General features: G+C 44.4%; 1 protein-coding gene across 1 annotated transcript in view; it reads right to left on the bottom strand.

The window, feature by feature from the left end:
- COL5A2 (collagen type V alpha 2 chain) overlaps positions 1 to 20040 on the bottom strand; it is a 333083-nt gene extending 313043 nt beyond the window's left edge. Inside the window, exon 1 of the mRNA XM_085647093.1 lies at positions 19810 to 20040. Within this exon, the coding sequence (XP_085503219.1) occupies positions 19810 to 19900 (91 nt within the window). The 5' untranslated portion in view covers positions 19901 to 20040. The remainder of the gene's footprint in view (positions 1 to 19809) is intronic.
- Positions 20041 to 24480: the final 4440 nt, after the last annotated feature.

Raw genomic sequence — 24480 nt, 5'->3', positions numbered from 1 at the left:
GTTCTGTGTGAGATGGCAAATGTTATGTTATGTTATGTTATGTTAAGCCGCACTTTTTGAGCGCACGGCTACCCCAAAAGGGTGTCCCGGCGCTTTGGCAAAGAGGCCCAGAGAAACAGGAAACCAAAGGCAAACCTACTACAGTCACAACGGGTTACTTGGTAAAGAACAGAGTCTTCAACTCCTTCCTGAAAGCCAGGAGGTTGTTCGCTTTCCGAAGGGAGAGTGGGAGCTCGTTCCACAAGCAGGCTGTCACGTATTGGAAGGAACGACCTCCCATCCGAACACGTTTGACCACAGGCACCTCCATTTTAGCCAGGTCCGCCGACCTCAGCAATCTCCGCGGCACATAGAAAACAATACGCTTCCTCAGATAGTTAGGGCCAATCGCATGAAGGGCTTTAAATGCCAGAGTGAGGAGCTTAAATCTAATTCTCCCCGAAATTGGGAGCCAGTGCAGCCTAGCCAGGAGCGCAGAGGCACTAGCTCTCCTGGGCAGCCCATAGATAGCTCTGGCCGCCGAATTCTGAACAATCTGCAGTCTGGATAACAGATACTTAGGTAGGCCTGCAAAGAGTGCATTCGCATAGTCCAGGCGGGAGCCCACAAGCGCCTGGACTACATTCCTACGGTACTGCAGTGAGAGTAGAGGAATAAATTTCCTGAGCATCTTGAGGATGCTGAAACATTTCCCTGCTAATCCCAGGATGTGTGGACGGAAAGATAGATCATCGTCAAACACCACTCCGAGATTTTTTACCTGAGAAGATGGTTTCTCTGGGGGGGACATGTCCTGGGGCCACCATGTCTTCCAGCCCGGATCAGGGGCACAGCCGAAAAAGAGCAGCTCAGATTTGTCTGAGTTGCATTTCAGGCTGTGCCGCTGACTTGTCTTGTATTGCTTTGGACGTGTGCTTTCTTTTTTAGGTCTCGGCTAGCGAAGGCTGCGCTTGCGCAGTCTCGCTCACGAGATTTAATGACTTGGAGTAGTGGGGCTTGAACCCGCCCCTCTTCTCTCCTCTTCTCCATTGGCTGTCCTCTTAAATGCTGGGCAGCCATTGGAGAAGAGCTTTGTCTCTCCAAACAAGCCCGGTCTCTTTCGGATTTGTGGGCGTGTTTTTTCGATTCTTTCACTTTTTTTTAACACGCCCATAAGACAGCGAGTCTACGGCATGTCTTGCTCACGCTGCCTACACGCGCCAGTCGGCTCTCTGATTGGTTGGCAACTACCAAATAAGCACTGTGATTGGTGGACCTTGTCAACCAATCAGAGAGCCTACTGGCGTATGCAGGCGCTTTAGTTCAAGGGCAGTGAATGTCCTCAAGATGTTCAAGTCAGGCACTGACACCCCTCCCGTTACTAGTGGAAAATCCGAGCACAGTTTCTGCCTCTTCTCTCGCCCTCCGTCACCTCTTGCCTGCAGAATCTAACAGCTCTGATCTCTTCGCCTCAGTTCATCCTCTTTCACTTCCTCTTCAGTGTCTCCCCGTTCCCTTGCATCCTTCCCTCTCAGCACCTCTTTATTGCAATGTATTGTATCTTATTTTCTCACCTGTCTCCCATGTTTCGTCTCACCCCGTGTCTTGTCTCCTCGCTTAGCTCTCCTCTGTTTTCTTTTTTGTCCGGCCTGTACCCTGGCTTTCAGTGCCCTCCACCTCACGGTACCCGCTGCCTAGGCGGTGCCTCCTCGTCCCCTCCCCTCACACTGCGCCCTCTCCGCGCCTCCTCTCTCACTTCCTCCTCTCGCGCCGCGCGCCTGTTGCTGCAAGCGAGTTCCCCTTCTATAACTGTCACAGAAACCACAGCGGCTGTAGGAGGGAGCGGCGGAGGAGGAAGTAACCAGCCTCGCGGAGCTCTCGTGCGTCGAGATAGAGAGGTTACTGAAGCAGGGCGTGACTTTTACTCAATCAGAGGCGATTTCCGGGAGTCAGCTAAAATAAAGCCATTTTTGATTCAACAATCGGGAATCTCCCGCGTGAGTCGGGTCTGTTCGCTTTTATGCACAGAGGCACACTGACTGTAGCAAATGCAGATGCACAGTACACCCACAGATGCACACTGCTGCACAGAGGAAGCGTGATGCAACAAGCGGCCCACAGAGGAACCTAGCATACTCATCATACAGCTGAGATGGAAAAATAGCAGTGCAGATACTCTGTAACAGAGAACCTGCTTGTTGCTGAGAAGTGCCGGTACTCTCCAGTTAAAAGTATCACGTTTTTCTTGAGAAGTGCAGGTACTCTCCCTCTAATAATAATAAAAGTGCCGGTACTCAGGACCAGACAGTACCGGCCCATTTAGAGCACTGCATACAGCCAAGGCACTCTGTGGCACACAGGACCACCCTATGGCAAAAACAGACGGTCAGCACACCGAGGTAGTGTTCAGATGCAGAAAGCAGGCAACAAAGGCAATGCAGCTCTGTGGTACGCAGATGCAAACAGAGGCGCTTAGATTACACAGAAATCCAATGCAGCTTCCTATTACAACTCTGTCAATGCCCCTCAACCCGGCTCTGCAGCCTGCCTTCTTATTCTGCTGCTGTCAACCCCACACAGCATGGCCAGTGCAGCTTACCGCCGTTGTCTAGTAATTACTATCCTTACACGGGACGAAATGCACACCTGTAAGAAATCAGCCCAATAAAGTTCACGAAAGTCCGGTCGCTCCATGTTGACTGTACACAAGCACTACAGTATTGGGCTATGCATTTAAAAACAGTGTATGACTTGGTTTGTAGAATCCGTTGATTTCATGATTAAAAATCAGGGCCGGAAACATTGTCATTCTGACACTGAGTAATATGGCAACTCTGTGTGTGTGTGGGAGGCTCTGTGTGTGTGGGAGGCTCTGTGTGTGTGGGAGGCTGTGTGTGTGTGTGGGCGGCTCTGTGTGTGTGGCTCTGTGTGGGTGGCTTTTTTTGTAGGTGGCTCTATGCGTGGTGGCTCTGTGTGTGGGTAACTGTGTGTAGGTGGCTCTGTGGGTGGCTCTATTTGTGTGTGGGTTGCTCTGTGTGGGTGGCTCAGTGTCTGTGGGTGGCTTTGTGTGTGTGGCTCTGTGTGTGGGTGCAAATGCAAAAGGTCTCGCATTTGAGAGTGATTAAGCTATTGGCAATGTAAATAACAATGCCGTTTCTTTAAATGTTTTAAAAACAAAAACATAAACAAAAATAATGTCATGAGCAATGCCAATAGCTCTAACTTTAACAATGCCGAGACCATTGCATTGTAAATGCTTGTTATTGAAAGGAAAAGGAAAATGTTCTGTGACTCATTTCCCATTGATATCAAACACCACACAGCTGGAAAGTGATTCCACTTTTAATTTGTTCTCCCTCAAAAATTATAACAATATGGCGAGGCCCAATAACAATGTAGAGAAGCGGGAAAGAGGTTCGGTCAGGGCATACTAAATGTATAGACGAAAAGCTGGCTGTCACCTATCAACGTCAATAACCTTCTACTTTAGAACCGTGGTTATGCATCCTTCCTCTAGAACCTAGACACTCCAGCTTACTAGGGTCTGTCCAACAGCAAGCAACATTTGTCCAGAAATGGGGAGTTGTAATGGTGCTTCACTACATCAAGGCTTGACCAGAGGAGTTCCTCCATCTTCTTACCCACTGGCATATATACCAAATGCATCATATTTTCATTGGTGAAGAGGCTTGCTGTAGCTCAAGTCGATCCACAGGGAGAGATGGCCTTAAAGCCTTCTCATATATGTATAATTTGTTGAGTTTCCCAGCTTTATAGACTTCTTTCTGCTATTGTTTAAGATATCCTATGTCTGAATATGAAGAGATGAATTGGTAAAACTATTAGAATCAAGTAGGTAAACACAGCACACCCTTTATTAACTCTGTCTCCGTGATACTTTGGTTGCATAATCCTCAAAATCACTTTTTGATATGATCTCAACTTCTGATCTGATCCTGGGTTTCAATAAAATATAGTTCAATACACACTTTCTTTAAGCACTATCGAAGTGAAATGTTGTGTTCCTCGTGCCTATGAGTCACAGACAAGCATTAGAGGGATCGGAGACTCAGCCCAAAAGCTTTAGATCCTTTTATAGGAGATGCCTTTACCAACAAGAAATTCTGCTGATATTGTACATGATATTTCATTACTATGGATTTCTGTATTTAGCTCAACTCCTCCCATTCAATCCACATCTTGCTGAATTCACTCCCACAGATCCTTTTGGAAATCTGTGTTGCTACATTTCTGTGAAAACATTGCAGCCATCTTTCATTAATAACTTTAGATGTTGTATTACCCACCTGGAGTGTGAAACCCAAAAGCAAACTACTGTCTTTTTTATCTCTATCTAAACATCTATGTATTGATAACTTTCTTATATATTCATGTTATGTGATCAATATTTTTATTTGTGTTCAAAGTTGATGACGTATTGCTTACTATCTAAAATATTTGCATAATACATTGAAGATAATTGGCTAGAAATGTAAGTCTGGGCAGAGCTTGCGGAGTTATATTCCGCAGAATTTCACGGAGTTACTAGAAAAATCTGTTAAATTCCGCAGAGTTTTTACCCTGGCGGAGTAACTTCTTGCACCATCACCCCCCGCCCCAATCCCCTCCCCTCCGCCCCCACTCCTCCTCTGCCCCCACACCATCCCCCCATCCTAAGGCCTGAGTGACCTACGATACCTCAGCCTCCTCGTCCTTGGTGGGTGGGTATGGTGGTGCCGGATGTCCATGGCATTGCAGACACAGAGCCACCACAGCCTTCCTGCTCCTGCTGCTGCTGGGCTGGCTGCACTGACTCGTGAGTGACTCCTCTTAGAAGAAGAAGCCTGAGCCTCCGCTGCTCTAGCTCAGAGGAAATTCATTTAAGGCGGGAGCCTCAGCCACCTTACTGCAGCAAAGCTAGCTAACCCCAACTCAGATCAGACAGAAAGAACTGCAATGCCTATGGCGTAATGCATTAAGGCATGTCTATCCCCATGAAAGGATCTGGCATACCGTCACGTAATACGCCATGTGCACTGCAGTTCTTCCTGTCTGATCTGAGTTGGGGATAGCTAGCTTAGCTGAAGCACTAAGGTGGCTGAGGCTCATGCCTTAATTGAAATTGAATTTCCTCCGAGCCGGAGCAGCGGAGCAGCGGAGGCTCAGGCTTCTTCTTCTTAGCAGAGTCGTGGGTCAGTGAGCCAGCCCCGCAGGAGCAGGAAGGCAGTGGAGGCTCGGAGACTGCTGGCCGGGCTGCACTGACGTGGACAGTCCCCATTTGTGAGGTAAGTCCCCTAGACTCACTCCTCGTGGTGACACTGGTACACTCCGCTTTGAGTGCAGAGTTTTTGAAAACTTTGCACTCCAAACGGAGTGCAGAGTTCTAAAACTCTGCAAACTCTGCTGACGGAGCGAAGTTAACCGCCCACCCTTATTGAAATGTCACTGGAAGTGTATCTTGCGACAGTAAGTTCCTCATTGGAATAGAGTGATTACATTTTCTTTGCAATAGCCTGGTTCCTGTTCCTTTGAAAGCCTTATTGACATTGCACATCAAGTAATTCTGTCCTTCACCGGGCGCTAATGACATTCCCTGAGCGTAGCAGATGAAGATATATGTCTAGGTTTATCCAGAGCACGTGTTGCTGCTGCTTGTACTCTGTACAGATTTTTTTAGTAGATTTTCTGGTGCTCCAAGCATCAGTGCATTGCAATAGTCAATTCTGCTAAAAACTGCACTTTGAACCACCTACTTTCTATCGGGTTGTGGCAGTAACGGAACAATTTTCCACAATTCTGTGGTAATCCAAAGCACATGAAAGCACATGGAAGTTGTTTTGTTGACATGTGTTTCCATTAAGAGATTATCACCAAATTCACAAATTACGAACTGATTTGGACATTTCTAGGTTGCCTGTACCGGTCGAAGGACAAAAATTGTTTGGGAGTTGAACCACATTTTTTGAGGGTGTACAGCATAGAAACTCTGTTTCCTCACCATTAAATTTTAGTGACTTGGTGTTCAGCCAGTTATATCTTTCAGACAGTTATGAAAGGAATCCAATGGAGTATGTCTATCGCTATCTAGCAAGAGGATCAGTGGTGTATCAACGGCATAATTCACAAAATTAATGCCGTATTATTGAATGATTTTCAGCAGGAGGTGTAGGTAAACATTCAAAAGAATAGTCTCTATGTTTAACCTTTTTTCAAATACTGATAGATAAGGGGGTAGTGAAATCGCCTGAGTTCTTTCTGAGAGGTAGGATTCTATCCATTTTAGCAGAGTCCCTGCCACTCCTATCTCTTCTAACCTGTTCAGAAGGATTTGATGGTTGACAAGTTCAACAATATCAGAACTGGAATATATGACATTACAACGCAAACAATTACAACTCATGCCTATACAACTCGGTTTTTACATTGCAAATACCATTACAACGCATTATTTTACAACGCATGCCATTTCAATGCATTTTTAGAAACTACCATTACAACGCATACCATTACAATGCATACCATTACAACACATACCATTACAACGCATAATACTTTTGGGGCACCAGTGGGGTAAGTGTTGGATAGTGTAGGGGTAAAAATTACTATTCCCACTCCAGTGAGTGCAGCAGTAGGGTAAGTGTTGGATAGTGTAGGGGTAAAGACACTATCCCCATGTACCCCAAAACCCACACCCTCCCTAAAACTAAAAAATCCCCATTACTTACCTTATAATGGATTGTAATGGCATGCAGTGTAATGGTATGCGTGTAATGACATGCGTTGTACTGACATGCGTTGTAATGGCATGCATTGTAATGGCATGCAATGTAAAGGCAGTTGCGTTGTAACAGCTGCATTGTAAAGGTAGTGTGTTGTAATGACTGCGTTGTAATGGCTGTTTCCCTCAGAACTGTCATCCGACCCCGGTTAGCCATCATTTGGAGTTCATTCATGGCTATAATTAATGCAGTTTCTGTACCATGGGCAGGACAAAAGCCTGCCTGTTTTATTTCCAGTTTATTCTACTCTTCAAGGAAATGAGAAATTTCTTTGCTAACATATTTTTCCAAGACTTTTACTGGATAGGGGAGTTGCGATATAGGTTGATAGTTACTGGGCACTGATGGATCTGCTGTACCTTTCTCCAATGAGGGTGTTATTACTGCTTTCTTACACCTCTGCAGGACCTTGCCAGTCACTAGAGACTAGGGGTGGGCGGAATTTGCGGAATTAACCTTCGCAAATTATCGCGAGAATGTTTAAAATTATCGCAAACAAGCAGAAATATCGCGAAGATGCGGAAGTTTTTTTCCGGCATGTTCGCGAGATTTTCTGCATGGTTGCGGGTCGCCAACTTACCCATGTGGTTGCTTGCGGGCGCGGCCATCTTGTTTTGAGTTGTTCTCGCGGTGCATGATCGCGAGAAGAAAGACGTGATCGCGCGACGCATGACGTCACTGCGGGCGCGAACTGTCGCGAGACAGCGCAAATGGCTAAAAACAATACAACATCTCATGGAGAACGCGACCGGATCAAGAAAACTTGTCGGCGAACGCAGGGATTCAGGTAAGGCGATCGCGCGCGCGCGAGAATGTATTATTTTACAGCGCGAGCAAGAAACAAATTATCGCCAAGCTGCGGAAACCGGAATTTTTGACATTTTCGCGCTCTCCGCGGAACGCAAAAATGTCAAATTATCGCAATTTCCGCGAACGGAACGAAATTTTTGCCCAGGCCTACTAGAGACTGGTTTCATATCTTTTGCAGCCCCGGATACAGGTCGTCTGCCCATTTCTTCCAGTATGTTGAAGGTACTCGGTCCAATATAGACCCCAATGGAATGGACATAGCTACAGTTTTGAAGGTCATTACTTCAAGACTCTCTAGCTTTGTATTGTCTAGAATTTCTGTCTATTCTTTACTTTTTGCATCAATTGTTTGTTGAGTTGTTTGGGATAAGTTTCCATTTATGTCTGCAATAATCATCTAAATTTTATTATTTAAACAATTGGATAGATCATCACAAAGCTCGTGTGAATGTGCTATTATTTGTTTGGTATAGTCAGGATTCGCCAGTTCGTTAACGCTGTTGAAGACTTTTTTTGACCTATTTGTCACCTCCAAAATAGATTGTACATAGTAGCTTCCTGTTGCTTTCCTTATCTCTACTTTATATATATTAAGTGCTTTCTATAGTTGCTGCTTATCACGTTCTAAATAGAGTTTTCACCATTTTCTTTCTAATTGCTTACATTTTGTTTTAGATTCTTTTAAGGCTTTCGTATACCGGAATGCTGATGGCTTACTTCGATGTGTCCTTTCTTTAATTGGTACCGAAGTATGTCTTCGAGTCTACGAGTTTTTCATGCTGGCTTTTGATCTACTTGTACCAGGCTCTGCCTTGAATTCTTTATCCCTCTGCCCACCTGCCATGGGCAGAGGGATATCAGCATGTGGTCTGACCAACTTAAAGGAATCCTTTCTGTAACCGAAATATGACCTTCTGGTACTCGTATAAGACCTAGGGAATATCCCTTTTGATGAGTTGGGCCATTTATTAATTGTTCCAGACCAATTGTTCCACATGGCCCGAGGAACTCTTTACTTATATGGGATATGTTGCCTTCTGCCCAGATATTAAAATACCTCACATGAAAATAAATTGCATGTGTAAGGGCCAGATTAGTGATGATTGTTACAAGCGGGTCAACAAAGATGTTACCTCGCCCTGTGGCCAATAACACAGGATTCTGGAAAAACACCAAACCCTCTTTTCCTGTTAGGGAAGAACCTATCACTTCAATGCCTGGCACTTGAACTACCTCAAGCCTGGTGATTTCCCATTCTCTTCAAAACACAGTGCCACTCCTGCTCCCCTTTTGAAGAAGGCTACCCCCCCCCCCCAAAGGGGCGGAGGCTCAGGGGCCAGAGCCATAACCAACGCTGAGCCCTGCAGGAAAACTTGTTCTGGGCATCCAAAAGTGCCCAGAAGCAGAGCCGGTAGCCCCCACACCACCCCCACGAGCGCCGGAGTGGTGCCAGGCCCCCGTCCAATGGGGGGTCTGGCATGATAAAAACCCCCCAATGGGGGACAGCACCCGCAAAGTGGGAAAGTTGTGGGGGGAATATAAGCCGCCGCTCCCCCAGGTAGCTCCTTTCTTCGTGTATATGCGCACCATGGTTTTTTGGATCCACCCACCCTCACCTACGAATAAGAGCAGTGTCGCAGTGCTGGACAGCAACACGAACATTGGCGGAGGAATAATGATACAATGGTTGGCTAAGAAGACACACCGACAGGGCGGTGTGTAGGAGGAGGGCCACTCACTTTGGGATGCCGCACGGCAGGATGAGTTGGCCGAGCAAAGGAGGGGGTAGCAAACGGAGACGGCAGTCGCAGCCCAGAACCAGCCAGATGGCAGGGCATAAATTGGTAGCGAGTTGGGGCCTAACTCTGGGGAGAAGCTACCCCCCCCACACGCAAAGGGCGTGGAGACCAACCAAACGGTGGTCCCAGAAGGGAAAAGAAAAGAGAAAAGACCACAAAAGAACTAACTAAAGAACTTTTGGTGCCATTTACAAACTGGGAAGTGTACAGAATGTACCGCAATGTGATATGCATAACATGCTAAGGATATGTATGATTTATGACCCATGATATGGCAGTTCGCAAATAACATTGATGTCCAGGGGTCATACGAATTATGACCAAAATGAGTATGTACATAATACTAATGAACTGCGGCGAACAACGACCACTAGAACTACAACGTGTGTGGGCAGTTTATTAGGGACACAAAATGGGCGCAGTGCAGGGGATAATATCCTGATGGATAACTCTGAACCCGGGTGGACAGGCAAATCCCACCGCGATATAAGACTCCGGAGGATTCCATGTCTCAGTGGCAAACAGCAAGTCCCATTCATTAATTTCAAGTATCAGGTTGATCTAGACTGCATGCTTTACTGCCAACCGAGCATTTACAAGCCTGCATTTGATTGGTTCTGGCCCCTCCTTATCATTGCCTTGAGAGACCGCTGGACATTTTCTCACTTGGTTTACCCTTCCCTCCTTTATATTCTTAACAATACCTTGTGGGTTTAACTGTTTCAACCTTTTACCTGAATAGGTTATCCGATTGTCCCACTTTTTCTCAGCCTGATCCTGTAAGCCATCTTTGTGAGTGTGGGCTAAAATTTTGTAGCTCCTGATAAAATGGTTTAGATGCCCAGCAAGAGTTAGTTTTGTGAAAGAATTTGCACAATGTGTACTCTGTAAGAAGGCAACTACTGTATATTTTATGTGACCAGGGCACATTTTGTGGCAGGGACTTTCACTCCTTGAATCCAAATGTCTGACTTTGCAGTCACAAAATAAAAGTGTTTTGAAGTTGCGAGAGAAGCTGAAATTACTCACCAAACTCGACACTTGGCAAGAATTGTCTTCTGCCATATAATATATTAGGAATGTTTTATTCATGTGTCTTCACATACACAGGGTGTTTCCAACACATTAATCTCTCGCTCTCTTTCCAAGCACTATACGAAATGTAGAAAACTATTAATCACTCAGATATTCTGATGGGCGTCATTCAAAAGGCATTTGTAAAAACAAATGTGCAAGACAAGCAACAATAACTCCACAGATTTAGCTAAACACCTCACGTCATCTATAACTACGTGTGCCATTTCAAAGAAAAATAAATTACAGGATAGGTCATTCATGGGTTTATGTAACACCATATTAGTTTCCTGGTTTAATTTCCAGCACAGGAACTGATATACTTATAGGGCTCCTTGTACAAAAGATGGCAAGGAAGTATTAATGGAATGTGTATCTATGTATGCCCCCAAAGCACCTTATGATTTATTTTGTAAGGGAGGCACTGAGGCAAGGGGCTTTGACTTGTGGAACTCCAGTCCCAAAGTAATATATTCAGTTGCAGCAGTCACAACTCCTGCATGGCTAATTTGAATAGGGGTGTGCCCTCTGCAAATTAGTGACACTGGTGCCTCCTCCAGTATTGTGATACTGCACATTCACTGGATGGTTCCAGTGGTGATGGAGTAGATACACATTTGCGAATATATTACAGGCCAAGGATGAATATCGCCCAACTCTAAAAGGCAAGAGGAGCCCCTCATTAGGTCTGACTGCCCCTTTGGTGTCCTGGGACATACAGCATCCAACATCCCTACCTTCATGCCCCAAGCAGTAAAAAGCAACAAGGCAACAAAGACTTGCTGACTTTTGAAACCATATCATCCCTGATGGCAATTGAATTATAGGACCACTGTGAACACACTTCATTCAATGCATCAAGTAGTGTACTGTAAAAGCCAACTAGTTTAGTCTCATTAAAAAGACATAACTAATTAAACAAATATTTTAGCCGGTGGTTACAGATGCAGCCAATTGGAATATCAGATGCTTTTCAGACTCTCCTATTAGCTACAGTCCTCACTTAAGGTGTATAAAAAGAGGTTTGTGCACTGGCTGATGAAACTGAGTCATCACTCCACCTAGTCCATGGCACCTCCAAAACTCTGAGGAAGAAGCTATGTATGCCATAGAATATCAGAATGACCACATATCAAAACATGATCTAGCATGGATACTCTCATCAACCAATAGTAATATCACAGGTATTTTTACTTTCAAATGCCCATTTATTGGAGCCAGATGTTCATGGCACGTGTAGTGACTCAGTGAATTTATAATCATAAAAAGGCCAGTTATCTACTAATATAAGCACGGTGAAGATTAGGCTCTTCAAAATGGCTTCTGCTTAATTCTTCAACATCTTGGTCCTTTTTTGTTGCTCAATCTGAGACGCATAGGGACTTCATTATTTGCGTGCGGTATAGATTCCCAAGACAGATAAAGAACATTTAGGATGCTATTGGGACTGATTTAACAGTACAAGTTTCCAAACATTTTTCATTTGATAACTTTATTTCGGTCGGAGACCATAAAAGCACAGAATAAATAACAAGGAAATTACACATTTCGTTAAAACAAGAAATAAAGTCAAGTTAATACAATGATTAAAAATGTATTAAACTGGTGTTATCAAAGAGACTCATTTGATAAAAGACAAAAGTATTTTAAAGAAAACTTTTACTTCTACGCCAAAACCCATGTAAAAAGCGAGACATAGCAAAAACAATTGGGGGGTGAGTGTCATATCTTAAGACCCTGCATGCGAGCATGCAGTGTCTAAACCCTAGGTTCTTGCATATGGGAATAAGCCACTTTTTTCTTATTGAATGGTATGCAGGACAGAAGAACAGGACATGGCATATATCTTCACTGCTATGGTTACATGCCGGACAGGCTGCATTTTCTGATCTTGTCCATTTGCAGGTGAATACTCTGAGCGGTAAGGTACCATGCCTCAGCTGCAAATAAAGCTTCCTAGCAAGAGACGGATAAATTACATCGAGGAAGGCCTCTGCTCTTGTTTCTAATTTTACTAGGAGAAACTCATTAGTGAGTTTCCCCAAGGAGCTTGAACCATGTAAAGTAGCTAATCTCATCTCCCTTATATGGCCTCTTAAATCAGGTTTGGAAATCCTTTTGCAGGCTACCTCCGGTAATTCCCAGAGATCGGTCCTGCCGATCTTTATGCTAAGAGCCTTAATATGGGATAACCATAGAATATTCTTGCTTTTAATTAGTGTCCAAACCTCTAAGAATTCCTCTCTAAAAGGTGCCAGTTCATGCACCGTCCAGAGCCTTTTCCAGCAGATTAAGGGTCGGAGAATTGCCAAGTCTTCAATTGGTTCTAGCCCCAGGTCGAGGCGTAGGGGAATGAGCGGTGTGCTTACAGGGAGGCTCACAAGTCTTCTCATAAAGCCCTGCTCAACCAGGGTTAATTTGGCGATGTTTTTATGGCCCCATAATTCGGCCCCGTACAACGAAGCTGTTCTAGCTTGTAATCGGTATATTTCAACTACCGGAGCTGCTGGTTTATATACCGAGGCTCGCTGGACCTTGCAAAGGCCCCCTGCTATTTGAGACAGCCTCAACCATGATTTTGCGATTTGAGGTCCCCAATCAAAATTCTCGGTCAATGTAATTCCAAGATACACAAAAGTCCTGACTCTCTCAAGGGGGGAGCCATTTAGGGTGGGATTTGGACGAGTCTGTTTGGGAGGATTGAAGATCATGAATTTAGTCTTCTCTAGGTTAATCTCCAAGCCTCTGGAAGTACAAAATGCCAGGAAACCGTCCAAGATACGCTGGATGCCCGATGATGTTTTAGATATCAACAGAGTGTCATCGGCAAACATCAGAGCGGGCACTCTACCAGTAGCCAATCTGCTAGTCACAGACAGAGAAGCACACATATTCAACATCAATAATTGTACTCAGACAATATAAAACTTGGAGGAAATCATTCAGGAACTTTGAAAGATCATTCCGAGAACAAATGTGTTATAATGAATGCACTAGGAGTGTTCCTATATATGTCACCTATATATTGCTGGAATTTCCATCATTTGTAGGGTGGTTTTCCAGTTAAATCAGGTGTTCCCATTACCTCAAAATGATAAGTTGATTGCCACATTCCCCATGTCATAGCTGCTTGAAATAGAACCAAAGTCTGCTGAGACATTAAAAGTAACCCTGGTGGCCAGGGTTTCTTGCCCCTCAGTCTACGGGAGAACTTTCCAGACATTCACAAGAGCAAATTAAGAGCCCATGCCTAGGCCGCCTCCATAAGATGAAAGCCCACAGTTAAGTTCAGCCTAAGCTGTAGCAGCTGTCAGGGGTCCAGTAGAGATTGTTTAAACAGCGGAATGAAAACTCTATTGATAGGAAATCTGCAACATTACAGGTATGTACATAAACATCTGGCAAAAAGCATGTGAGCACAATGATTAGCCATAGTTACTGGACAGATGTTTGGATGAAAAGGAAAGGCTATCATCTAATATAGAGGCATGACGCATCAAATTCATTTTTAAATCAGTCTTTGTAAAGGAAGATGACCATATATATAAGGCAATTGATTCCACTCCTAATGTCTGTCAGTACAAGGCATAGTCTGGTAGTTTTCCCTGCAATCAGGTTTCATGGTTTGCGCCATTGCTGTCAAACCACCACACCATCCCAAGTTAAACTGGACCCTTACTTTTTAGAAAGGCCAACATCACAAATGTGGTATCTCAACATTCGGCCTCGTCACCAGCTCTCTTCATCTTTTGCATGGACCTGCTCACCAACATCCTGAACACCCACATGATTGGCTACCACAAGTATTCTAAATATACTCGAGTCCATCTCAAGCTTGAAGATGCTTCAGGGATCATTCCAAATGTATCTCGCTGCGTATCACAGATTCAACACTGGATGCAGAAAAACATCCTCTACATACATGGCAAGAATATACAAATCTTGCCTATGGCCTTGTGAACCCAGGTCTCCAACCTAATAGTGGGTGTTAGTCACTGTACCCCCCCCCCCTCCCAACTTCCTTCTAATCAGCTTTCCACTGCTTATGTCTGTTAGAAGAGGTTCTGTCAGTCCCCCGCTATCACCGATAAAGCTGTAGTATATGGTGTGGCAATACCAATATTAATTTAAAACAGTCTATGATGGAGCCCCAAATAAATCACTCTAAAAACTACAAAGAATATAGAACCATGACTTCCATCTCTGATTTGGTTTCAAAGATCATGATCACACCATGACGTTACTGATGTCCCTCTAGTAGTTCAAAATAATAAAAAGAAATCAAACTTCTAATCCCTTTTTGTTCGTCCATAAAGATTGCTACTCCCTGGTTTATTAGTAAGTTGTCCTTTATCTTACAACTATTTGACAGCCTCATATGAAATGTATTCACTATATGGCTATCAAAAGGCTAGCAATTCTCTTTGAGGACCAACCTCCTACTACAGCTCAAACTTGAAGACCAATTTTTCGAATGGAGTAAGCCCCTAAAGCCCACCTCTTCAGCCCAGCACATGTGTATACTTTTAAAAAAAACAGCCTCTACATATATGGAAAGAATATGCAAATCTTGCCTATGGCCTTGTGAACCTAGCTCCCCACCCTAATAGTGGGTGTTAGTCACTCTACACGCAAATTCCTTCTAATGTTATCTTCTTATCAGCTTGCCACTGCTTATGTCTGTTAGAAGAGGTTCTGTCAGTCCCCCGCTATCACCGATAAAGCTTTAGTATTTGGTGTGTCAATACCAATATTGATTTAATACGGTCTATGACGGAGCACCAAATAAATCACTCTCAAAACTCCAAAGAATATAGAACCATGACTTCCATCTCTGATTTGGTTTCAAAGATCATGATCACACCATGACGTTACTGATGTCCCTCTAGTAGTTCAAAATAATAAAAAGAAATCAAACTTCTAATCCCTTTTTGTTCGTCCATAAAGATTGCTACTCCCTGGTTTATTAGTAAGTTGTCCTTTATCTTACAACTATTTGACAGCCTCATATGAAATGTATTCACTATATGGCTATCAAAAGGCTAGCAATTCTCTTTGAGGACCAACCTCCTACTACAGCTCAAACTTGAAGACCAATTTTTCGAATGGAGTAAGCCCCTAAAGCCCACCTCTTCAGCCCAGCACATGTGTATACTTTTAAAAAAAACAGCCTCTACATATATGGAAAGAATATGCAAATCTTGCCTATGGCCTTGTGAACCTAGCTCCCCACCCTAATAGTGGGTGTTAGTCACTCTACCCGCAAATTCCTTCTAATGTTATCTTCTTATCAGCTTGCCACTGCTTATGTCTGTTAGAAGAGGTTCTGTCAGTCCCCCGCTATCACCGATAAAGCTTTAGTATTTGGTGTGTCAATACCAATATTGATTTAATACGGTCTATGACGGAGCACCAAATAAATCACTCTCAAAACGCCAAAGAATATAGAACCATGACTTCCATCTCTGATTTGGTTTCAAAGACCTCCATAAAGATTGCTACTCCCTGGTTTATTAGTAAGTTGTCCTTTATCTTACAAGTGTTTGACAGCCTCATATGAAATGTATTCACAATATGGCTATCAAAAGGCTAGCAATTCTCTTTGAGGCCCAAGCTCCTACTACAGCTCAAACTTGAAGACCAATTTTTCGAATGGAGTAAGCCCCTAAAACCCACCTCTTCAGCCCAGCACATGTGTATACTTTTAAAAAAACAGCCTCTACGTATATGGAAAGAATATACAAATCTTGCCTATGGCCTTGTGAACCTAGCTCCCCACCCTAATAGTGGGTGTTAGTCACTCTACCCGCAAATTCCTTCTAATGTTATCTTCTTATCAGCTTGCCACTGCTTATGTCTGTTAGAAGAGGTTCTGTCAGTCCCCCGCTATCACCGATAAAGCTTTAGTATATGGTGTGGCAATACCAATATTAATTTAATACGGTCTACGACGGAGCCCTAAATAAATCACTCTCAAAACTCCAAAGAATATAGAACCATGACTTCCATCTCTGATTTGGTTTCAAAGACGTCCATAAAGATTGCTACTCCCTGATTTTATTAGTAAGTTGTCCTTTAGCTTACAAGTGTTTGGCAGCCTCATATGAAATGTATTCACAATATGGCTATCAAAAGGCTAGCAATTCTCTTTGAGGACCAAGCTCCTACTACAGCTCGAACTTGAAGACCAGTTTTCAAATGGAGGAAGCCCCTAAAACCCACCTCTTCAGCCCAGCACATGTTTATACTTTTAGAAAATAAACCAGATATCACATGATCCTGCTGGTGGGACGGCACTCAAGGCCAGCAAACTGTGACCACTATTGTAGGCTACTCAGAGACCTTGTTGGTGCCTCTTCAAGGCTTTGACCCTGTACTTCTGTAGACATGATGGAGGTTCTCAAAAGCAGACTCCACTCTTCATCTAGCTGAATGACTTACTTCAATGTCCAGGCTCTGTATTCGTGGTCCTTCTTATAGGTATCTCTATCTTAAAGTGCTCTGTAGCTACTACAAGGTATTATGCAGTGCTTGACAAAGAGTGAAAAGAAAATAATTAAAATAAAACTACAAATGGAAACACTGGAGGAGGAGGAATGGTGCTCAAGAGCACATAGGGAAGATGATTGTAAGGTGCATGCCGTGGAAATAAACAAACTTCGTTTTCTGAGCTTGTCTTTTGGAACCTCTTAGTCGGTGCTTAATTTGTTTACAAAAATACATGCAGCTCAGAATTGTTCTTAGGAGTTTAACGTCTGTGCTGTAGAGTGCCAGAGTTGTAGAATACCAAGCCTCTCTAGTCTTGATTCTTCTGCTTGCCTTTTTCTTTCACTTTCACACACTTTCTCTATCTTTATCTCACTTTCACAGGTTCTTTTTCATCTCTGCTTTCTCGCTTGCTACTTTGTTCCTATCTTTTCCTCCATCCTCCTTTCATTCCTTTCTGCCTTTCTCTCTCTTGCTCTGGGTGACAGGCTGATGATGAAAAGGTCTTGGCCCTCAAAATTCATTCCCTGCAACTACCTGCACAAATTAAACAATGCAGTGCCATTGAACCCCATACTACAAATAATGTAACAAGCGTGTCACATAAAACGAACCAACCCATGTACATTTTATAAACATTGGAGTCAGACAAAAAAGCAGGACACCCATCAGTAACAATGAACACTGGATCCAGCAAATGCAAAATGGCCACTAGAGGGAGAATCTGAAGTGCAGGAACAACATCACACCAGAGAGAACATTCTGACAGTCTTCAGACTCAGAGCAGCCGAACAAAAGACCGGGCTTTGAAACTAGACCCAAACATTTGCTTCAAAATGTATTTTCTCTTGCATGTTTTTTGAAAAATAATTAAGAGAAATCTGGTTATTCTGCTTTTTAAGATCTACTTATTTAACCATTACACTGCCTATACATCGCCCATTTTCGTATTGCTCTGCAACTGCAGAATGAAATGAATTATAACTTGTATTACGTCTGTAGTCGATTTGCAAAGTCCAGGACACGAGCAATTCTAAAACTGACACGTATCAGCACTGCCCTAGGGCGCTAAACTCGCCTCTAGTTCTAGTCTGCAGAACACTACAGCCTCTGAAATGCTTATCTGTACTGTGGTGGAGCAAACATCCTCTAAATTAATGTGTTGACATTTATTTGATTGCATAAAACATCTAAACGTGTACATATCCTTCTATGCCTGCCCTCTCCCAGCCACAAATTGTTCAACATAGCATCACCTAGTGCCTGTAAACAATCAAAAGAATTGCAGCCAAAATGAGTGAATCAAAAAAACAGAGAATTTTTAAGTTACGAGTCGAGTATTTCTCTGTGTGGAAGATATGACGCAACACGCCTTCAGCCGGCGCAGCAGCAGCTGTGCTCTGGGCTGCACCGTGTCATCGTTTGACGCCTGGACCCAACGTGCGCGTGCCAAAGTCAAGCAAGGCAAGCTCTCCAGATCAAAAGGTTTTTAATTTAGTGTTTTCTCTTCAACTGCGGGAGGTACAGGCTCTTTTTCCTGCTGTAATCGCTACCTGTGTATGTTGACCTTAATGTACGAAAAATGTGTGCAAGAAATGTCCTGCTCGGGCAACAGCGCGTGCAAGTGCCCTATAAACACTATGCTATATTAAAAGCGTTGATCCATCTTTCTTTAAATGATCAACCTCGGCACTTTAAGTCTCTTGACTCAACTTGTGGGGCCGGCGACGAATCCTAGAGGTGACATGCACGGTGGCGGGGCTGTAAGTATGTAGAGATGGGTGGCTCCATAACAAGAGCGGAGCAGCAGATGTTATCTGGCAGGAGACCGCCAGAAAGTAACCGGCTATAAACACGGAGGGAGCTTGAGGAGAAATGCAATATGCAGCTGGCCTCCTTCTTTCAACATAAAGAAGTGACTGGCCCAGAAGGCAAGGCTGGGAAACTCGCTGGGAAGGACGCGCAGCCTGGGACTCATCAGCCTCCCTGTCACTGGAAAGTAATCTACAGGGACAGCGCGGCAGAGCAGGGTCCCTGGAAACAAGCCAAGGCAGCTAGAGTTCGACAGGGTTTCAACTCTCAAAGAACAGGGACAGGAAGAGGGTAGGTTTCACTGCTTCTATGAGCTCTTTTCAAGGACAGACAATAGAGCAGCTAAAACACAAAGAGGGCTCCTCCCTGGTCTGCTCCCGCCGTCGCCTGCCTCTTCGGAGTTAGCACAAACTGAGTCTGCATCTCTTACGGTTAAGTGTATTCGTTGACTCTCTCCCACTGAGCAAGTCTTGTGTCCCAGGTGCTGTCCTTCACTATGTCATCCTGAAACCTTTGGGTCCTGGAGAGACCCACAGAAATAACAAGTTGTAACTAAAATTATGTATTTGTTTCCGTTTTCTTCTTCTTTCCTTTTCTTCTTTTTCCTTCTCGTCCTATTTCTTTCCTCTTTTCCTTCTTTCTCCTTCACTCCCTTCTTTTATTCATTCCTGGCTTCCTTCCTTGATTCACCTCCCATTTTTTCTCTCCTTCCCTTTCATTATACCCTTCATAGCTTCATCCATCTTCTCTGTTCTTTCTTTCTAATTACCTTCCTTTACCTCCCTTTCCTTTTTCCTACTTTCTTCTTTATCTTTCGTTTTAACTTCTGGACCTTCACTGCTTTGCCATCCAGTCCCCACCTGTTTTTCCTTTCTTTCTTTCTTTCTTTCTTTCTTTCTTTCTTTCTTTCTTTCTTTCTTTCTTTCTTTCTTAATCGTCAACTCTTCTCGTGATAAAGTAACACCATTTTAATTACTGATAGACGCCAAGGCACAGTTTAAAAAGTCCGAGTCAATTCAAATTTATGCAGGAAGCTGACGCACATCAAGGTGCCAGAACACATAACTTACCACTTTCTTCTTCTTGTCCACGGATCGCTGCAAACGACCCTAATAAAAACGTGAGAACTAAAAAAGTCCTGGTTTCTTTCAAAATCATCATGTTTAATAAATAAACATGCGTCCTCCTGCAGAGCGGAAAAGCAGCAATTTACAGTCGTTTTAGCACCATTTAAGCCAGCAGCGTGTTCCTCTCCTTCAGCACCAGCTCCGGGACAAAGTCAGCAAACAGATTTTTTTTTAAGTGGTGCAGCTTTAAATACGAAGAATGCTGCCTCGGCGGCTCTGCCAGCCCCCTTTTCAGCCTGTTCAGACTTAGTCATCCAGTCCCTCCCAAGCAACCGCTTGATTGATACTAAACAACTGATTCGGAGCTCGACTCCCTCTGCCTTGAACTCCGATTGAATTACATCCGCACATGGGCTCTTCCACGACCCTCCTCAAAGAACAATCGAGCCTCGCACCTCGGAATTCCGCCACACTAGGAGAGTTAATAGTGTGTAGAGCTTCATTAGAGCTCGAACACCGGAAGCGGGTCTGTTCATTAAAGCCAAGTAAAGTAATACTGGGCAAAACTAACAGAATGCACTTTCTAAATAGCATGGCATAAAGCATCAACCTTAAGAGCTGATTCACTGGCATTAAAACATTTATTTGCAGGTGTTGTAAAGCGCTACAGGGCTCCTTACAGAGACTTCAGTGAGATGTAGGTGTTGACAAAATAGTGCAGCTCAATTAGGGTAAAAAAGAGGAGGACAGAGTTCAGCTGGAAGGGGTGAGAGAAACTGTGATCGATATTCTTCAATCAAATTAGGATCTCCATAACATCCCGCAATGACCTTTTCCACTTCCCACAGAGAAGTCACTGTTTGGAGAAAAAAGGCCAAAAACCTTCAGTACGCATTCAACATGATCTGGATTCATCAGCCGACAGGGAGTCTGAACTACACATATGAAACAACACATCATGTACATAAAAAGTATATATGGGAAGGGTCGAGACCTAATCCTTCTAACAAGAATCCATTCGCAGGCTGAGGCCCCAATTGAGTGGAAGATGTTGTGTTCTCTCCTTACTGGGGAGTCCTGCCATTTGCCATCCCAAGACGCAATGGCACCCAGTTCCACCCCTCTCTGCAGTGGCTTGCTCGTCAGTTTGTTCAAACTCTGCCACATTGTTCAGGTGTTATCTCCCCAGCTGGTGATTAAATCCCATCCTATGTGCAACCTGTTATACCTGTCAACCTTAGGGTGGTCTGCTCCCCAAACTTTATTCCTATTTGCCTCCAATTTTGATGAACTGTTTTTGTTGGTTGGAGGACTCTGGGCACGTTACCACTGCTAACCAGCGCTAAAGTGCTTGTACTTTCTCCCTAAACATGGGACACAATTGTCATATTTAATTTACTTGTAAGTCCCTAGTAAAGTGCACTGTTTGTGCCCAGGGCCTGTAGAATAAAATCTACTAGGGGGCCTGCAGCACTGATTGTGCTACTCACTCAAGGATCGCTTTAAAACATGTTGCAGACCTGCCATTGCAGTGTCTTTATGTGCAATTTACCCTTCCATGGCGACTTGGCATTTAAAACCTTTTGCCAAGCCTTAAACTCTCCTTTAATTACATATAAATTACCTCTAAATTAGGTCCTAGGTAGCCCCAAAGGGCGGGTTCTATGTAATTAAAAGGTAGGACTTGGACGTCTAAGTTTGACATGTCCTGGAAGTGAAAAACTCCCAAATTTGTTTGTCACTGCTGTGAGGCCACACCCCTCCCATAGGTTAACACTGGGGATTCCTTGTTACCTCTGATAAGTGTAATTCCCAATTGGAAGGAGGTAGACCTCTCATGTTTAGGACCTATGGAATGTTAATGGTAAATCCTCTTTAACGGTAAAGTCAAATGTATCATTACAATTAAACAAATTCCACTTTTAGAAAGATGCCGGTTTCCTGCTCTTAGCCCTGTGTGCCTGATGCCTGTCTTCCATGCTTGTCTGGGGTGTATGACAGCTGGGCCTTGTGCATTTCCTCTAGACAGCCACACACAAAGGGAGCTTAGGTGTGACTGATGGGCCATCCACATCCTGATGGACCATCCTTGGCAGAATGGGAGGGGGGAGCTAGGCACAGCCTCATATTTACACCTTAATAGGCGATGCCCTGTCCCCACACAAAGTACTGCTTAACCTTCTATAGTGAGTCTGGAGCCAGGGCAGGAAGGGAGGATTGCTGTGCACGTCAAAACCCCTGTTTGAAGTCTACCCCACTTCAAAGGCACCAATGAGTATAAGAACTGGACTTCTGACCCTACCAACTCAGTACACTTCTAGACCTGTGGGTACTCTGTCAGGAAGAAGGACTGCTGTGCTGCTGAAGGACTGCCTCTCTGCTGGACTGCTGCTCTGAACTGCGTTTCTGCTGTGCGGACCTGCCTGCTGCCCTCCTTGTCTGGGTGAGAAGGACTGGACCTGCACCACTTAAATCCAGTGTGACTCCAAGGGCATATCTGCTTGCCTCCTGTTCTGAAATCTCAGGTTCATCAAAGGCTTCCAACAACCCTGGTACATCAGATGGACTCTGCCATCTATGAGGCTTGCCCTGCCTAGTGGTGCCAATCCAGTCCTGGGCCTTTGGAAGTGGGTATAAAGTGCTACTCCAGCAGCAATCCATGAATAGACACCGCTGTACCACTCGGAACCAGTGTATCTCCATCAAAGGCAATGCATTACCACTTCTGCGGGGATCAAGTGCATCACCTCACTGACGGCGCTAAACATCATCTCAATTCCTGTTAGACCTGGCATCTTTTGGCATGTTTCCCCTGGCTTTTTGCTTTCTGACCTCCCGGTTTTGACTCTGTTTTTGCTGGTTTAGTGTCTCTGCGCACTTTCTCATTGCTGTTCAGTGTTAAAGTGCAAGTGCTCCTATTGTAAATTGTATCATGGATTGGTGTTTCTGTGATTGGCATATTTGATCTACTGGTAAAGCCCTAGTAAAGTGCACTGAGAGTGCCAGGGCCTGTAAATCAAATGCTGCTAGTGGGCTTGCAGCACTGCTTGTGCCACCCACATAAGCAGCCTTTCAAAGGGTTCTTAGAGCTGCCACTGCAGTGTTTGCCTGCAGTGTTTACTGCCATGTCAACTTGGCAAGTGCACCCACTTGCCGAGCCCTATCCTTCCCTTTTATTATATGTGAGTCACCCCTAAGGTTGGCCCAAGTTACCCGTATGGGCAGGGTGTAGTGTATTTGAGAGGTAGGAAATCTACTGTTATGTGTGACATGTCCTGATAGTGAAATACTTTAATAATTTCACTATTGAAAGGCTATCTGTCCCATTGGATAAAACAGGGAATACTTTGTAACATCTTACAAGTATATCTTCCCATTGGGACAAAATAGAGAAATTGAGTTTAGTATGCCTGAACTAAGAATGTAGAAATGCATCTTTTAGTAAAGATGTTTTTTATCTTCTGTGTTTGAAAAAATACCACTTTTAGATTTTAGGTATTTTCTTGCTTAGCCATGCTGGGTGGCTCTGCTGGGTTGTCGATTGACTGTCTGGCTTTTGAGTGACAGGGGCTGAGGATGCACATTCTCTTCAGACAGCCACTGGGGGGTCGAGGTGTGTCCTGCCTTTCCTGGATGAGTAAGGGCTGGGTTGAATAGACCAGGGCTAAATTTAGAGTAGTAGTAGGAGATTTCCTTGCACCTGAATGGGTCTGGTCTGCCTTGGACAATACTGTCCACCTCCTGCTGGGAAACTGGGCCAGAGAGGACCAAACTGGTTTGGACTAAGCACAGAGACTCTCTGCCCAAGAGAACAAAGAGAAATTTTGAATAAATATTGGAGCCCAGACCCCAGAATTTTAAAACTCACTGGAATCAAGGAACCTGCAAAGAAGAATAGCTTGAAAAATTGCCAGAAGGAGTATTGCCCCTTTGCTGTGTTGTTGCTTTGTTGGGTTGGCCTGCAGTCGCTGCTTCTGCCTTGGGCAGTGAAAGGACTAGACTGAACTTTCTCTACTTGTTGCTGAGTATCTGCAAGGACTTGAAATAGAGCTTGCCTCCTGTTCATGAAGTCTCAGTGACAGCAAAGGCTTCACTTATCTCTGGGTAGCGCTTCTGTAACTGTCGGTTTCAGTTGTTCAGAGGGGGAAAGCAGCTGAAACCATCACCGACACCGCTGCAGGCTCCATATTCTGAAGGCACCGCAGAGAGCACTGCCGCACTTCGTACAGCACCTTTGGTCTCACTGTCGCTGCTTCTGCCACTGAGCAGCTGTGGGCACCGCACTCTGCACTGCCTCGCTTCACTCCACCACCCTGATCTTACTGCTGATGTTGCTACCCGCTGACCACGACACCCATGACCGCACTGTGATTTGGGGGCACCGCTCGTAAGTTACACAATACACCACCCTGTCCAACAACGTAGTCTGGGTCAACCGACATCAATCGGAACTGTCACTTGCACCGTGACCTGTCAGCACCACCACGAGCACCACCTCACTCTGCACCACAGCCTTGGTCTGACCGTCACCGAGCCGTCACCGAGCCGCTGCACTCTCAATGCAGTGATATAATCTGATCTACTATGGTAAAATGTCAGAAAGCAAAAAGACAGGGTAAACATGCCAAAAGATATCAGGCCCAACACAGTCTTATCTGCAACCTTCCTTGGCAC

Source organism: Triturus cristatus, chromosome 3_2, assembly GCF_964204655.1.
Source record: "Triturus cristatus chromosome 3_2, aTriCri1.1, whole genome shotgun sequence".
NCBI lineage: Eukaryota > Metazoa > Chordata > Amphibia > Caudata > Salamandridae > Triturus > Triturus cristatus.
This window is presented reverse-complemented; position numbering and strand designations above follow the sequence as displayed.